The sequence below is a fragment of the Papilio polytes genome, unplaced genomic scaffold, assembly GCF_000836215.1.
Source record: "Papilio polytes unplaced genomic scaffold, Ppol_1.0 DF824303.1, whole genome shotgun sequence".
Classification (NCBI taxonomy): Eukaryota; Metazoa; Arthropoda; class Insecta; order Lepidoptera; family Papilionidae; genus Papilio; species Papilio polytes.
This window is the reverse complement of record NW_013524901.1, coordinates 1,356,045-1,372,853: the sequence shown is the minus strand read 5'-3', so window position 1 is coordinate 1,372,853 and position 16,809 is coordinate 1,356,045. Positions and strand designations below refer to the sequence as shown.

General features: G+C 33.7%; 3 protein-coding genes across 3 annotated transcripts in view; 2 read left to right on the top strand and 1 right to left on the bottom strand.

Annotated features, from left to right (window-relative positions):
* Window positions 1–11,951, top strand: part of LOC106101443 — a 126,915-nt gene extending 114,964 nt beyond the window's left edge. The window contains exons 7-9 of the mRNA XM_013280682.1: window positions 8,347–8,574; window positions 8,734–8,888; window positions 9,119–11,951. Of these exons, the coding sequence (XP_013136136.1) occupies window positions 8,347–8,574; window positions 8,734–8,888; window positions 9,119–10,936 (2,201 nt within the window). The 3' untranslated portion in view covers window positions 10,937–11,951. The remainder of the gene's footprint in view (window positions 1–8,346; window positions 8,575–8,733; window positions 8,889–9,118) is intronic.
* A 378-nt stretch (window positions 11,952–12,329) lies between these two features.
* LOC106100967 lies at window positions 12,330–13,232 on the bottom strand. Its single transcript, XM_013280032.1, has 2 exons — window positions 13,142–13,232; window positions 12,330–13,073 (listed from the first exon to the last, which is right to left on the bottom strand). The coding sequence occupies exons 1-2, from the start codon at window positions 13,181–13,183 to the stop codon at window positions 12,405–12,407; spliced, it is 711 nt and encodes a 236-aa protein (XP_013135486.1). The 5' UTR covers window positions 13,184–13,232; the 3' UTR covers window positions 12,330–12,404.
* Window positions 13,233–13,592: 360 nt separating this feature from the next.
* The window catches only part of LOC106102335 (phosphatidate cytidylyltransferase, photoreceptor-specific), a 15,019-nt gene continuing 11,802 nt past the window's right edge, over window positions 13,593–16,809 (top strand). Inside the window, exons 1-4 of the mRNA XM_013281774.1 lie at window positions 13,593–13,793; window positions 13,885–14,009; window positions 14,308–14,404; window positions 15,070–15,246. Of these exons, the coding sequence (XP_013137228.1) occupies window positions 13,713–13,793; window positions 13,885–14,009; window positions 14,308–14,404; window positions 15,070–15,246 (480 nt within the window). The 5' untranslated portion in view covers window positions 13,593–13,712. The remainder of the gene's footprint in view (window positions 13,794–13,884; window positions 14,010–14,307; window positions 14,405–15,069; window positions 15,247–16,809) is intronic.

Here is a 16,809-nt window from a genome sequence, read left to right as displayed (position 1 = left end):
CTGTTACACATATAAGGAAAGCGGATATTGTTCTAAAACTTCTATGAAAGACTTTATTGATAATGTTGTCATATATCCCACTAGCGTAGAAACGCAACAGGTTTTCGGGTTATCAAAATAAAGATGTAAGTAAACCATGACATTTTTAATACTAGCTTTCGCTCGCGACTTCGTCTGCGCGGAATTAAAAAAACAAATGTTAGTAGCCTATGTGTTCTTCCAGACTATCTTCTACATCTATACCAAATTTTATCAAAATCCGTATTGCGGTTTAGGCTACAAACTCTAACAAACATTCATCAATCTAAACTTTCGCATTTAAAATATTAGTATGATTATGAAGTATGAAGTATGATAAGAGTTGCTTACAAAAAATCCCAAAGTTCTTGAACATTTTCCTTGGGTTTATTTCTGAGTAAATTACACGGTACAAAAACTGGCATATGACATCATATTTACCTTTTATAAATGCAACTTGAGAGGAATATTAAATTTAGCTTTTTCTTGGAATCCTAAACATTTAGGACGTCGTGCGTCGAAGAGCATGACGCGTACTCGTAAAACATACTACAAACATACCTTAATAACATTACCCTTTGTCCGTTTGTCCTAATTAACAATCTCAAAGACATAAACAAGGTTCGAAATAAAATCAGTGATTTATCTTTCTTTGTACAAAGAAACGATTATTGCTTCGCTTTCTTGCGTGATTCATTTAGGAACCTTGACTTAAATATTTTAAGGAGCAACTTACAACAAACAGATGTTAAGGTTATAATTATTAATTACATTCAAAACAAAAGAATATTATCTGAGGAATAGCTAATATCGAATAAAGCATGTTTATAATTTACCTATGGGCAAATAATAAGGATTTAGTTGCTTTTTACCACTAGGTTATAAAATTACTTAACGTTAATAACTATTGCAAATTATTAATTAAAATTTCGAAAATTTCCGAAAAAGCATTCGTTATTAAATTCCTAATTGTTATTTAACTATCGTATTTTATTTTAATCTAAATGTTGAAACTTAAACTGTCAAATCTTTATTAATTTTATACTTCAATATTACATTTTCAATATAACCTATACAATAAGTTCTTATATTTGGTATGTAATTCATGAATTTGAATACTTTTATCCTGCGTGCCTAAGGGAAGACGGAGAAAAAAGTATGAAAAACATTTACGCATTTATAATATTAATAAGAAGTAAGATTGTTTAGTCTTTCGTGTTCAAAGAAAAGTCGATTTACCATGAATAAATTAACGCATATGCCTTATCGTGTATGCAAATAGCAACTTTCCTATAACAATATACGTATAGTTTCCCTTACATTACCTACATACATAGTATTTACATAAATTGCGCGATGTATCGCTACCGATAATCTTAGCTGTATTCGATACCAAAAATCGAAAGTGTATGTAGAGTTTTTAATTTAAGGGAATAATCATATATCAAGGTATCTGTAATACTAATTAAAAATGAATATTACATAACAGGCGGTTGCCAGCGGCTGCGTCGTCGCAGAATTAAAAAAAGTGGCCTTTAATATTTCTGCTTGCATCCTTGAAAGTCCCGCCAAAATCGGTTTAAATGGCTGCCAGATTACCTAAAATAAAAGCCATCTCGCGAGCAGAAAGGCATTTTTAAAGGTTTTTTTACCTGTATTAATATAACAAAACGTAAACACACACTACTTAGTGGCGTAAGATTTCAAGTATCACAGCATGTTTTTGAATATTTCTTTCTTTAATAAAAACCCTACACTTATAACACGCTTTAGGCTATATATTTTCATGCTATTAAACTTAGGGAGTAAATAAATTGGAAAAAAGCCTCATGTAGAAAGGGATCATAAACTACAAGTTGCCAACATAAAGGAAGCTAAATTTTTATGGTAACGGTAATTTTATCATTTGCAATTAAGAATTTGACAAATGTTAACAATAAAATAAAGATTTTATAATTTCATGCGGATGAAGTCGAACGAGAACAGCTAGTTTATAATACATACAGACACTGCAATAACTGTAGGTGCAAGTTTGTTTTAGATAGATTAATTCAGAATACTCAACTAAAAACAATTATATCAATAGACTTTTAATATCCGATGCAGATTAATATTGCCAATCAATAATATATCGTCTTTTTAAAATGTACACTAAAGTTCGTTACGTTAATTAAAATATCCGTCAGTTCGTGTTCGCCAGTTAATTAAATGGAAATTTTTCAATCAAACACCATTTGTTTTTCAACGATGTTTCATTCGGTAATGAAATTTTCAATTAAGCTTTTGCTTCAAAATATGAGACTTCATTTATCCTGTGCATAAGTTATTTAACCTTTTATTAGTATGCTCTACATATTATTAATAGACATAGTTTTCTTATTATATGCCTAACATACTTCATAAATCATTTCTATCAGAAACGTGTTATTACAGATCTTTCGCTTACTGTTTCATCTCCTACATTCAACCTAATATTCATCCTTGGATGTGTTAAAACTACGGTCTGACTGATAATTCTACACTTAAGACTGTCAAGGAACTTTACTGTGACAAACAAGCAAGCAACCACAAGAATTCATCAAAATAGCGAAGCGACTGCTGCCCATAGGCATATTTTTTTTTTATAGCATAAGGTGGCAAACGAGCAAGCGGCGCGCCGCCAAAATGGCGAAGCGACCGCTGCCCATAGACATCCGCAATTGCAGATGCGTTGCCTACCCTTATACGACGGAGGAGGAGACGCACATAAAGAGGATATTTCTCCTTTCTATGCATCTCCTCCACCGTCAAATCCACTTCCCCTTTTCAACCTGTCCTTATAAGAAAAGGGTGGTAAAGAGAAAGCGACTTAAATTAGGCCTCCGGCACCACACTCATCAGACGAAACACGGAATTGCTTCCATTTCACGCCTATCTTCTGTGTGGTCGTGGTATTACACCGGGCGTGCCGGCCCATTCGTGCTAAGATGTTAAAGCGGGCACTACCACTGTTAGAAAATACTATTGCAGATCTGCTAATGTACGTGTCTCATCAATCATGTAGGAACGCAGAAAAATATTTGACTTATCTATCAGTCCCGTTCTCTTCCAAATCCACATCCTCTTCTCATGCTTTTACGAAAAAGGTCTAAAAGGAAACCTTTTTCGTTTTACATAAAGCGAATAGTAACCATAAATATAACATAAACGTAGATAAAACAAAAGCACATCTTCAGCACTGTTATTATTCTATTTACATCCATTAAAATGCATCCGCTTATTTTGAAGAGTGGGGGAAGGTGTTGCCGAGGGGATAGTGTAGCTGGGGGGGGGGAGAAGATAGCAAATGCGTATAAAGCAGCTATTTTTAATGAAACGGATGCGGCTGGAGAGCTCGTTGTGAATGTAGGTCAGCCGGCGGTATGCAACTGCGGCGAAGTGCATTTTATTTGTAGGTATGGCACGCGCGTAAGTGGATCGAAAACGTACGTAAAAGAGATTGAATGTAACATTAGACCAGGTGGACAACTTGTAGCATCAGACCACCAAAATACTTCGACTAAAGGATCTCATATTTTTTTTTCTTACGCACAAAAGTTTGATAATTACAATCATTTATAAGTATAGGTATCTTATTTACACCTAAATTAGTATTAAGTTACGAATAAAATAGAATTGTGCCAATGATCCAATATAGTGAACATTTTATACAAAGAAAATATTAAACAATACCTTAACTGTCTTTACACAAAACTTTCGTTTGTCTCAAACAGATCTCAAGCGCATTACTCACGCCAAAGAAATGTTGCTATAAATGGAGGCGATAATATGTTTCACGTGTTTAGGGGATCAAGTTGTAAACAATCAATATCAGCTGTAAAGTGCATTCAAAATAACTTCCTCGTCCTACGTCCAGTGTAACTTGAACCGAGCGTCCCTTACTATAAGTTCTCAGTACTCACTGATACTTTCACTCACGAGGAGTTAAAATTTTTTTATTTAAATAAAATATACTATAAATAAAACGGATCTTATATACATGGATCTAATATTTCGAAGTATAAGAACGTGAAAGAGTGATTTACATCCCTATAAATTGTATTTATTCGATTTTCAATTTTTAATTCATGTAACGTTTTAAAAAGTGATAACTGAATGAGAACCAATAGTAGCGTAATGAGCAACACAGTATAAAGTAAGCCTAGGGTTGACAAATTCGTATATAATTTAATTTGATTAAAATAATAAAAATCCCGACAGTAAAAATAACCATCCACCGATATCTTTCTGTCATTCGTATTAAATAATTTCTTACGCAAAATAGTAAAAGTGTCTTCTTCATTTAGTTACTAAAAATATTTACGTCATTTAGTTTTCATACCTTTTCCCTGTAGATGAGGATAAGGGGGTAAATTTTTTAAATCGACAGCCGAATACAAAAAAAAATCTTAATAAATTTTGTATTCAACTTTGTTGCTAAGAAAATATTGCCAACCCTAGCGTTTGTTTATTTTGATCTAAGTTGTAGTATGCAACGGTAGCGATGATTTTATGCGCTGCCAATGTTTATTTTGACTTGTTCTTGAATACGATTGGTTTGTTCGGACGAAATGCAATGTACAATGTACGCTTGAGTAGGTTGTTCACCTTTTAAGGACTTCGCGGTACATGTTAATTACGTTATATGTAAAGTTAATACTAAAAATTAATATCAAAATTTAAAAATTACTGATTATATTATGAACTATCTGTTCCCGTGCGGCATCCGCATGGAATAATGAAAATTTAATTTTATTGTTTACATTTGTCAAATTATCAATAGCAAATGTCAAACTGACATGACATGACAAACCTTGGCAATTATGGTCTCTTTCCCACATTAGGGTTATGATCGAAAATATTTACGCCCTAAGTTTAATGGAGTGAAAATATATAGCCTAAAGCGTGACGTAAGTGTAGGGTTATTTATTGAAAAAAGAATTATTCAAAAATATGCTGTAGTTGCTGACATCTTAGGCAACAAAGAAGTGTGTGTTTACACGCTTTATTATAATAGTATAGATGTAGATTTTTTTTTAAAACATTCTATACTTTGATATCATATTTTAATCATAAGATATCGATAGTCATAGCTAAGTACATGAACTTAAGTTATCATTTACTTACACATACGGCTACCACTAATAGATATCATAGATCGTAAATTGATATTAAGAAAGTCCAAGTTAGTCGTGCATCTTTAAAATTAAAAATGTACCATGTGGTGATCGCAACAAGGCTCATTATCAAATGTTTTACTAAGCGCAATTAGTCTAGGAGTCCTGAAATATGAATGCGTACACACCTGACAGGTAAATATGATACCTTAGATGTTTAAACGATGGCAGTTTGAAGCTCTCCCGTGACTGGCTTTCTTTGCATGAGAAACTGCAACGTGGATATATTAAAGTTCATTAAGCGATTGATGCAAACTCTATCTCTATCTCTCTTTAGTCCAGGACTATCGCAAGGACTAGTCTATCTTTACACAGATATTCCAATATTCCTGCCTTATTATTATAAAAATATAAGTGTGTCCAACCATAGCGATCTAACAAAAACGCTTAAGCTTGTGTAATGTACTCTCTGCTTTATTGCAATCAAGATAACGAGTGCACTTAGAATATAAATGTTGGCACAACGATCACCATTTGTAAGTATTGGCGGGCGGAACTATCGCATTTTTGTTTTAATGACAACATAAAACATATTTTTGGAAACTTATCAGGGTTTAAATAAAAGCTTTTTACCTTTTAACTTTGAAAAAAAATATGACTGTACAAAAATATAAGAGTATTACAGGTAACAAGTAAATGCGTTCTAAGTTCCTTTTTAGTACTTCATTATTTCGCCCACTTTGTACAGGTATATTTAATGACAATGAGTCCGCCTTGCCCAGTTCCGGCAACCCATATAAGTATGAACGTGTCTTTGTTTCAAATGTAATGTCAAATGTTACGAAAACATGTAGGCTTTTTGAATGTCTCATTACTATTATCAAAAAAAAGTGCCCTTGAGCTGCCTTCAGAATCATTATTCCTATCTATACTATCACTAGTATAGTAATGTATTATCTGTGTTATTAACCAAAGACAGAATAAATTGGAACTTTTAACAAATTCCTATTTTAAACAGCAAACATGGTTCTTGAGGATTAGATAAATCACTGAAATAATCTACATAAACCACAATTCACATCCGTTTACCTCTGACATTCTAGTCAACACGTAACACTAATCATCCAGCCAGATTTATCTGCGAGGTATCTGACAGAAGGTGCGCTAAAGTCGTGCGTGCGACATTCCAGTTCCACTCTATTTGTGTAAAGTGGACTAACGGCTCAGGATACGTTGGTAGGTATTTTAATGGATACGGATGCCAGGGGAATGACGCCGCTCAGTAACTGGATAGAGCCGCTTGATTTGCATACATCGTCACCACTATTTGTTTGTTTTTCATGCGCTATTTCGAGGAGACTCCAGGCGCCGTCTTAAATATGAGTTGAAATGATCATTTGTCATCTCATAGCTACGTTGCACAGATTATGTTCTATTTCTGTTTATTTTAATTCAAGCAACTTTGTAAGATTTTTTAGGAAATAGCTCTCCAGCATTTAACAAAAACTCCACAGGAAATAATTAGTACTAAAAAGTTCAGATTGACAAAAACTGTCTATCAATTTCACAACAATGATTAAACTCCAATTAAGAATCTTTACACATTGTAAATCTCACCGTTAGCTCCAGACAATGTTTATGTTATGGTAACACTGCGTACGTTATTAAGTGCAACATTAAATATTATGAATGTCAAACTTTAGGCCCTGTTTAAACAGGCTATTTCAATTGTCTGACTCAACTGAGGCAGTCCAAAATAAATAAATACGATGCTTGGCTCGCGGCTCGCAGATCGCGCTTGCAAAAAGGACGACGCCGTAAAAACATTCGAGTTCAGTAAATCGGATCGACTGGCAAGTTCACAGCTGATTTATGTCGCATCTCCGAGCTGTGCTCTTTGTGCGTCACTAGTTGCATGTGCTTTGCTTTATAACGTGCGTTCACATTGGAGTTTTGCATTTAATTAACACATTAAATTAATGAATTAAAGATTACAATTCCGCCAATAAATAAAATAGTATATCAATAGTTACCGTTAAAAAAGTGCTTTACTAGAATGAAAGAGTATTTTATTTTTTCATGTAAGAAAACAAACAAATTGATGAACTATGTATGTCGTAATTATACATAAATATGACTAGATGTATGCCTGTTTGCGAATTTTATTAATTATACAAATATAAGAATTATTTATAGTACCTTAAATTAGCCAATGGCGTAACTTTATCAATTATATTGTATGTAATCAATAAGACGCATGCTATTCGATGAACATAGTTTAAATGCTCAATAAATTTCTAATCGTATCGATATCGTGATTATCATTAATATTAATAAAAAATATGAACTTGTGGTCGCGTCCTTACAGAGACGGATGCGTCTACAAATGTCATGTATCCATTTCTTTTGATTCGAATGTTATCCATCAAGTTCTGCAGATGGAGAGGAATGCCGCTAGGTGTGGTGCTCACTTTATCTGCGATCGCTTTTTGTATTTCCTCTTACAGGTCGATCAGTTTTTACTCTCTGTTTACCTATACCATCTTTGACGCTATTGGCTAGTGACCTAGGCGGATCGTTAGAGAACTCATAGATATATTTGTAATGTGCAGCAAATAGTAAAATAGACATTTTATTACAAGTCTTCCGAGTGTTAATGCTATGAAAACGGCGTTGGTTTGATATTACTCAAGAAAAATAATAAATATTTAAGTTTGGTCATAGATTAAATACGATCAGACACGACATAATCGTGTTTACACCTTCACGAAACTGTAATCTGTGTAATCTGTAATGGGACGGCAATTAACACTTGAAGTTATTAGTGCTATAAAATGCAACGACAATTAAATTTTAATAATTATAGGTGTGATGGTTAACACAAATCAAGAGTACTTTCTCGGTATTAATTATAGCAACGTTTTCATTAATACTTCACCGTCAATTAATTTCTTGATACTTTAATACAGATCGTAGCTGTTTATTTACCTTTTTAACGACTTTTATCTAACTGTACATGATAAGTTATATCATTTGAAGCTATGACGTGTCTATGACCGTCATGTGCACCGCTATGATTGTATTTGATGAATTCTATGAATGATGTTTAGAAAGTTCTTATTGATGTTTTTTCATTATTAGGTATTTAATTGTAATATACGAACCATATAATAACAACATTTTTTTGTTGTAGGCAACCCAAACGATAAAGTATTGTACGGTCGTCCAAACAAGCGGCGGAGCGCGTCCTTCCCCGCGCCCCGGTCGCTGGACCGGCGGCACTCGCTGCGGATATTCGGCTCGTCCAGCAAGTACCTGCAGCGCTGCGCCTCCACGCGCAGTCTGCATCACAAGAATGTCAACACTACCGACAGCTCCTCCTCCACCGACTACCCGCCCAGCGTTGAATCTGCGTCGCCAAGTAAGTTAGATGGTCTTCTCTGAACAGTAACTAAAATATAATATTGTTATAAATGTAAAGTTACTTTACTGTAAATACCAGTTTGTCATTATCCTATTTCTGTTTAAAATGTAATTTTGAAGATTTACATTATTTCTGTCATATGATTTTGTGTTTCAGAGAAAGCGTCGTTGCTGTCCCGCTTATTTAGACGAAGCGGCCGCAGCAAGGCGGCGCGCGCGATGAGCACCTTCTCTGCGCAGTTCCCGCCCGCCGACTGGTTCAACTCCAAGGCCGTGCACCTGCACTGCGTCGCCACGCAGACCAACTCAAAGGTGCGTAGGATTTCACAATCGTTAACTACACCTGAGACAAAGAATGGTAATCCGAAGAGAAAATCACTCTGCACAACTGACAGTCCGTTGTATGATTACTTAAAATCAGCCAAGGCAATTAGGGCACTGAAGGTTACAATGGAACAGATATACTGTATAAGTCTGATCAACCATTACCCGTCAATTTGCTGAGAACGCAATTTTAATGTTATTTGTTATTTTTATTTCAGGAGTCCCTGCAGAGTCAAACGTCGTATGTGTCATCTTACTACGATGGATCAGAAATAAGTAACCGTTCATCCACACTGCCACGAAGGCACAAGAGGCATCTTTCAACGGAATCGGGTTTGGCCGGCTCTGTGCACTACGACCATTCTCCGGTCCGACACTCCAGCCCCAGCTCGGGCAGTCTACCAAGATCGACGTTAAGCAGAAGCTCTACCAATAAAACAATCTTAGATCACTTCGGATCACCACAGAGAAGTGACAAGTTGCGGGACAGCCCTAGCGGAAGTCTTAGGCGAGTGGATTATTCTGATAATGTTACGTCTACTAGCGGGCCGTCGAGTTTAGAGAGCAACACACATCGGACCCCGCGTAAAGACAAAATCACTGATAGTTCTCCAAAAAGAAACTACCACACGAGCAGCAGCGGCCATTCGAGCTTAGAATCGCACATTTCAGATAGAACATTGAAGCCATCACCTAGTCATAGTAACGGAACGACCGGGTTAAGTAGAGCACAATCTCTCGTAAAAGTCCAAAGCTTGCAAAGTTCTCCAAAAAGCCTACACAAGTATAGGACCAAACCGCCCATAGTCGGAGGCGAGACTGTAAAAAACGGAAATACCTCACCAAAAAACTGCCCAAATACACCCAAGAAAGCTACGCCATTGCATAATAAAACGCTCGGATCCAAGCTTGAAAACCCCGCCACATCGGTGTTGGCTAGCTCCAATTCCAATAATTCTATCACTTTAAAAGTGACGACCAATACTATCTCACAGAACGGTGGAACCAACACCAAAGTTTACGTACAGAATTCCCCAGTGCGGTCAGTAATTACATTCGAAAATGGAAAGGTCACAGAGACTAGTAACGGCAGCAACATTTACATTTTTAACGACGATACGCGAGTAGTATCAGTTTCTCAGAACGGTTCGAATCAACAGCCAAAAAACCCAACAGAGACGTCCTTTGACGTATGCGTTGAAAAAAACAAGCAAATGTTTCAAGAAGCCGAGCCGGTGAAAGTACAAGAGAACAAATTCATTAAGAATTCCATTAACGACACTGGTATGAACAATAATCGAAAGCTGTCTTTACAAATAGGCGCGACGAACAATAATAGTTTCGTATACAAAAACCAACTAAACAACACTAATGAAGCCGCGTCTAATCCCGCGTCACCAGCAATACACAACAATATTCACAACATTGATGGAACAACGAACAGTAATCCATCGACCCCCACAAAAAGCTATGACAATATTATAGGATCTTTAGGCAGCCTTAGATATCAGAAGAACTCTTTGTCATCGGCTAACAGTGGCCTACAAACGAATATAAATTCGAACAGCGAACTAAAAAGCGTCGACTTGTTAAAAAAGGCCGCAGCTTTGCAAATGTTGAACGGCCTGCCGAACGTGAACAACAGAATGAGCACCGAGTCGATCGCTAATTTGCTAACGAAAGGAATCGAACAAAAGCCGACAGTATTAGGATCAGAGCCTAATCTGGCATTGAAGAACCAAGAGCCATTGAAAGACATTAACACATCGACGGAGAAAATAAATAGTTTAGAAAACAAACAGAAAAGGTACAGCCTGAGTCAGGATGTGAAGAAAGAGAACCAGGATATATACAATTTCCCTAGTTTAAGCGATTTGAGTTTCAATTTTACCAGTTTAGCAGCGCAGAAGATATTAAAAGGTGTCAGTATAAACAGCGTCGATACGCTAGTCGAGTTAAATATGGCCGCTAATAATTCTGAAAAGCAGAACAATCGTGATGTTGCAGCGGTATGCACGGACTTCGGCCTTGTATAGTATCTGAGTTTTATGTTAATTTTGTTTAAAATGTACAATATTAGTAATAACATAAAGTAAGCTAGCTTAAGTTGCTCGTAACTTCATTTGATACACTTTATTATTTAGATGAAAATTGTATTCATTTGAGATTTTGTACTCTCAACTTGCGGAATTATCCTTTGATAACTATTGTATCCTCCTAATGGAATTATTTAGTCTTACTAACTTATCATCGAAAATATCATTTTAGAAATTATATAACTCAGTATTCATGTATTTTAATCTGTATCATTGATAGTTTGTAGCTCACTCTGATTGTAAGCGACAATAATTGTATTTCAATTAATTCAATGATGGCCTAAAAATGTAACCTTTCAGAGCTAATTAGTGCCTATTTATATACAGTATTTGTAGTTGTACTGCATTCTACCCTTCCATTATAAGTGCTTATTTTACCTTTATATCACATTAATTCCCTTTCCCATACCAACAGTCTTTATTGTAAACATTAGATACATCACACTTTTTACGCACAAAAACTCAGATATTTAAAAAAATAAAAACTTAATTTTTCACAAATACATGAAAAACTTTAATATCTTCCATATATCTGATCCTAATGTTTACATTTAGACATTTGGAATGGGATTCACTTTAAAACAACTTCCCTTAGCACCAGCACCCTTTTTTGTGCCATTAAGATTTCCAGTGAAAAAGTTGAGTACAAAGTAGTATACCTTTTCCAATATAAACAGAGTCCATCCATTGACAGTAACTTAAGGATGGTATGTAAATTGTCATGTATAAGTGCCATAAAACTGTAATTTAACAGATGTGATGCAAGAATCCAGCTATGGTATCGGTATTGGAAGATTGGTATCAATTATTGTAATTTTCTGCACTTTAAGTGCGGACATTATGAAGGGTAATATTTATTCATTAGGAATTATAATCGGAAGTCAATGCATATTAGTATTAAGTGTTCAGTAACGCCATTTGTAAAAATGTATTAACAATAGAAGTTGATGCTTTATTCTGGTTTTATTTTAAACAACCTTTAAATCCCTGAATACATCAGATCCTAAAATTGCTTTGGTAGACTAAAATATTAATTACAAAAGTCAATAAAAAAAATTAAAGAGTGTGTTAAAATGATAAGCTCCACTTTCTAAGGTCTAAAAAAGGTTGATGTTAATTCATCCTATCTCATATATTTGATAGTTGTTAATATAATCTCTTAGGTATCTTTCACATTTGTAGATAAAATGTGTGATTATGAAGGACAAAGATTAAGCATAAAATCCCAGGTTATTAAAATTTTTTAAGGTTTCGAAAATTACAAGGACACAAAAATGATATTTTATGAAATAAGTATTCAAGTATCTGGAGTAGACATTCAAAGAACTAAACATACTTGAAAAATATAAAATTTATTTCATCTATCTTATGTTACTAAAATTATGTAAAATTACCTAATTAGCTTGCATTATGTACATGTTATTGTGCTGTGTTCCATAACATCAGTGACTTGTGATGGTTCAGTCTCCGTTTGGCTTTTAATTGAATTTAACCAATCATCTGTAGGGTTTATTTTCTTAATTTCTGAATCCAATTCACATTTTTCATCTTCAACTTTTTCAGAACTATCACTCTCGTTATTTTCACATACGTGATTATTTTCTTTAATGATTAAATTTATTGGCATAACATCAGTATCCAAATTTCTAAATTTTTTTGAGACATCTTCTGTTTGAACAGTTACAAAACATACACAATCATCCGTAGAAATCACTTCTTTCAAAGCAGCCTCTTCTATCGCTTCCAAGTCAATATTATCCTCTTCCTTTGTTACGTCTTCGATAGTTTTGTAAGAGTACATGTGATCATCATTAGGACTAACGTAATCTTCTAGTGTAAATGTAGAACTATCAAAATTAAGCTTCTCAAAATCAATAATACCGTAGTTACTTATGTTTTCTAAAAGCACGGACTCATTATCATATTTAATCTCAATATTCTTAGCACAATTCCTTTTCAAGTCTTTGTCATCTTGGCATTGTTTGCGGATAGCATCAAGTTGCCGCAGTGTCTTCAGTTCTCTGGCTTTTAAACTGGCATAGATACGTGCGAAAGATTTCCGTACAGCAGTCCTTAACTGTAATATAAATTATTTAATGAGAATTTTAATAATTCTATACTACTTTATCTTCATAAATTACTTACATTGTGAATATTTGCTTCGAATTCATCAGATTCACACGCCATGTTTATTTACATTTTAAAATTTACTTTTAAACTGACCACAGAGCATTAATATTTAACAGGATAAAACGTAAAGACGTAAAAAAAATGTTGCGTTGCTAGATTATTGTTTGATTTAAATAACAATTGAATAAGCCGTGATAAAATTACAGAATTTTTACCAAAGTTAAGGAAACTAATTTCAATTGTTCTTCTTCTTCAAATTTCTGATCTCTTACATCAGATCTTATACATCTCAACAGATAAAGAGTGTTTTATTATTTTTTTTACAAATGAGTTTTATAGTTAATTATGCAGGTGAGTTCTAGAAATACGTTTTTAATTTATTTAAATAAAAATCAATAAATTATCGAGATTAATTTTTAAGTATAGTAACACAGTAAAAAAAGCGAACTATTGATTTTTCGTTTGACAATTAGCTGTAAAAGGAAAACATAAGACGGTTGTCTTGTTCATAAATGGATTAAAATAATAAAGTGTCGTAAAATTTGTTCGTGTATTGCAGTTTTGTGATATCTTATTTGCAAAAACCATGAGTGAATTAAGGCATAGGCGCGGTGAAGGCGATGGGAATGACAAAGTGGAAACCGCCGGTGAATCGGATCATGTAGATGTAACTATTTCTTGTTATTTAAAAACCTGTTTATTATAAAATAATCCTTTTTAGTTTTACAATTATTAAAAATATGAAACATTAACTCTAGGTGGATTCAGAAGAAGAAAAGGTTTTAGAGGAGAAGTATGTGGATGAACTAGCTAAAACTCTACCTCAGGGTACTGACAAAACGCCTGAGATCTTGGATTCAGCTCTATCTGGATTATCTTCACGGTTAGTTTTCTATAGTATTTTCCCCCAAAACTGCTTTAAACAAGGAAATTTTATTGTATCATTTCAGTAACATCCTTAAGTATGAATGAGTTATAAAAATGCCTGTGAAATATATACAAATTAAAATTAAATTTACGTTATTATATACAATTAAAATACATTAAAATCTTTGTACATAAAATATTTTTTTTAATTGATTTCTATATCTATAATTTTTTATTAACAGGGTCATGTAAATTTGCAACATACAATTAAATAAGCCATTATTAGGTATTACTAAAATCTGTAACTTGTTTAGATGGAGGAACTGGGTGATCCGAGGCATCTTCACCTGGTTGATGATTGGAGCGTTTTGTTTACTCATCTATGGAGGACCACTCGCCCTCATGATAACTGTAAATATCATCATGAACTTACAATAATTGTAGTTCCAGTTTAATTCTTTATAAGGGTTTCTAAATACTACTTGTGAAGATCTTTATCCAACACTGGGCAGTCAAAAACTGATTGCTTTCATACCTCAATTTGTACTATGCAACTGTTCATATCAATAATTGTACTAATGAATGCAAGTCATGTCTTAATATTGCATATATTATCTACAAAGTACATGTTTTATTATTTATTGGATTAGTTGTTTTTGTACATTCATTTAATTTTAGATTCAGCTATTTATGTTATTTAAAAGAGTCAGTAGATATGAACAATTTTAATATTAACTCCTGGTAAGTCATTTGACATTAAGCCAGCTACAGGTGCACATTTGTGACAGTTTGACTCTTCTGTAAAACTGTAACTGTCAGTTACAGTTACTGATTTACCTATACCTAAACAGATCAGTTTAAACAGTAAAAACTGAGCATTTGTAGTGGGCATCATAGTAGAACAGCTTTTGTTCTCGACTCTGTCTACAAGTTATTAAAAAAAACAAAAGTATGTAGCCAATGTGTTCTTCCAGACTATCCTCTAAATCTATGCCAAACTTCATTGAGATCCGTTCAGCTGTTTAGGCTTCAAAATAATAATAAAGCTGTCAGTAGTAATATTATTATTACTTTAGGTTCTCTGTGTGCAAGTGAAATGCTTTGAGGAGATCATCAACATTGGCTATGCGGTGTACCGAGTCCATGGCCTGCCGTGGTTCCGCTCCCTCTCCTGGTACTTCTTGCTTACATCCAATTACTTCTTCTACGGAGAGAACCTCATTGACTACTTTGGAGTGGTGATAAATAGAACTGTAAGTACTTTTTTTGTGATATTTTTATAAGAAATATTGGAATCTAGTATTTATAGTGTTTTGCTGACTACTGTTAATCAGAAACTAGCATTGTCAGCTGAAATAAAACCTCTAATGTAATAACACAACATTGAATAAGGTTTCCTTCTATAAATTTGTTTGATTTTGAACAAACTGTTTTTATTATGAGTGAAAAAATCTTTAGCAATTGATTTCTCTTTAATTGGCAGTTTGTGAATTTTGTTGACTAAACCTTGAATGATTGTTAGTTGTTACGATAACAGTTTTGAGTTTTTCGCTAAATAATGTTGTTGTTTAAAATAACAGTGTAAATGTTTATGGTTGCATAATAATATCTTTGATAGGTCTGTTAGCTTTCATTTTTAATTGACCTCTAATAAATGAACTAATCGTAACATACATAACACTGTACAAGATTTTTTTTTATATTGCTGTCAACAAATTTATATTGGACAATAGCTTTCGAACGCGACTTCGTCTGGAATTTAAAAAAAAACCGGTAGCCTATGTGTTTTTCCAGACTATCCTCTACGTCTATGCTAAATTTCATCGAGATCCGTTCAGCCGTTTAGGCTACAGACTCTAACAATTATCCATCCATCTAAACTTTCGCATTTATAATATTAGTAAGATAATAGTATGAAGTATGATATGATTACAACCATATTTCTTAAGAAAATTACCAAGATTACACTTCGTCATTGACGAATTGACTCACGCACTCCGTATATTTTTGTATTTTCTATAAGCAACTTAACTATAATGCTTTTGATAGTCGAGTCTAAAAATTTATAGGAAAATAGAATTGAGGAATCGACTAATAACAATGAATCAGCAGAAATGAATTACAACTCTATCGTTATCACTATTGAATCATCGAACTTATCACAGAACTTTATCTTTCTTATTATCGATATCAATTACTAAATGTTGCTCACGACTTTGTCCGCGTGAATTAAAAAAAAATTAAAAACATAGCCTATGTTACTCACTGATAATTTAGCTTTTTAATGGTGTAAAAATTTTTGAAATCGGCCCAATAGTTTTTGAGTTATTTCGAAACATACAAAAATACGAATCTTTCTCCTTTATAATATTAGTATATATTATCTATAAGTTCAAGTGCCGATATCAATAAAGAGTCGATATTTATCTATATTTTCACAATTATTATAGTATACCTATCTCTGTTTTATTAAATGGCAGAAGGGAGATGCAAATATGTTTTAAATAAAAAATTATCCAAGCAACCTATCTACAACCAATATTGATTATACGTTTGTTGAACCCTCTGTATAATAGGCTTAACGATTATCTAGTTCTACCGTGCTAGGGTCGAGGCCACTGTTACTAGCGTAGATTGGTCTAATCTGATAATACCGAGGGAAGTAATTTTATTTAGTTCAGATGTACCGACTATATTCAAATAAGTGGTCTTTAATAAATGTAATTATAATATTTTCTCTTTTCAATTATTTAGAATAAAACGCAGTTATCGAGGAAAACGTATGTATTTTAGAAAAACGTGGTAACAAGAAACTT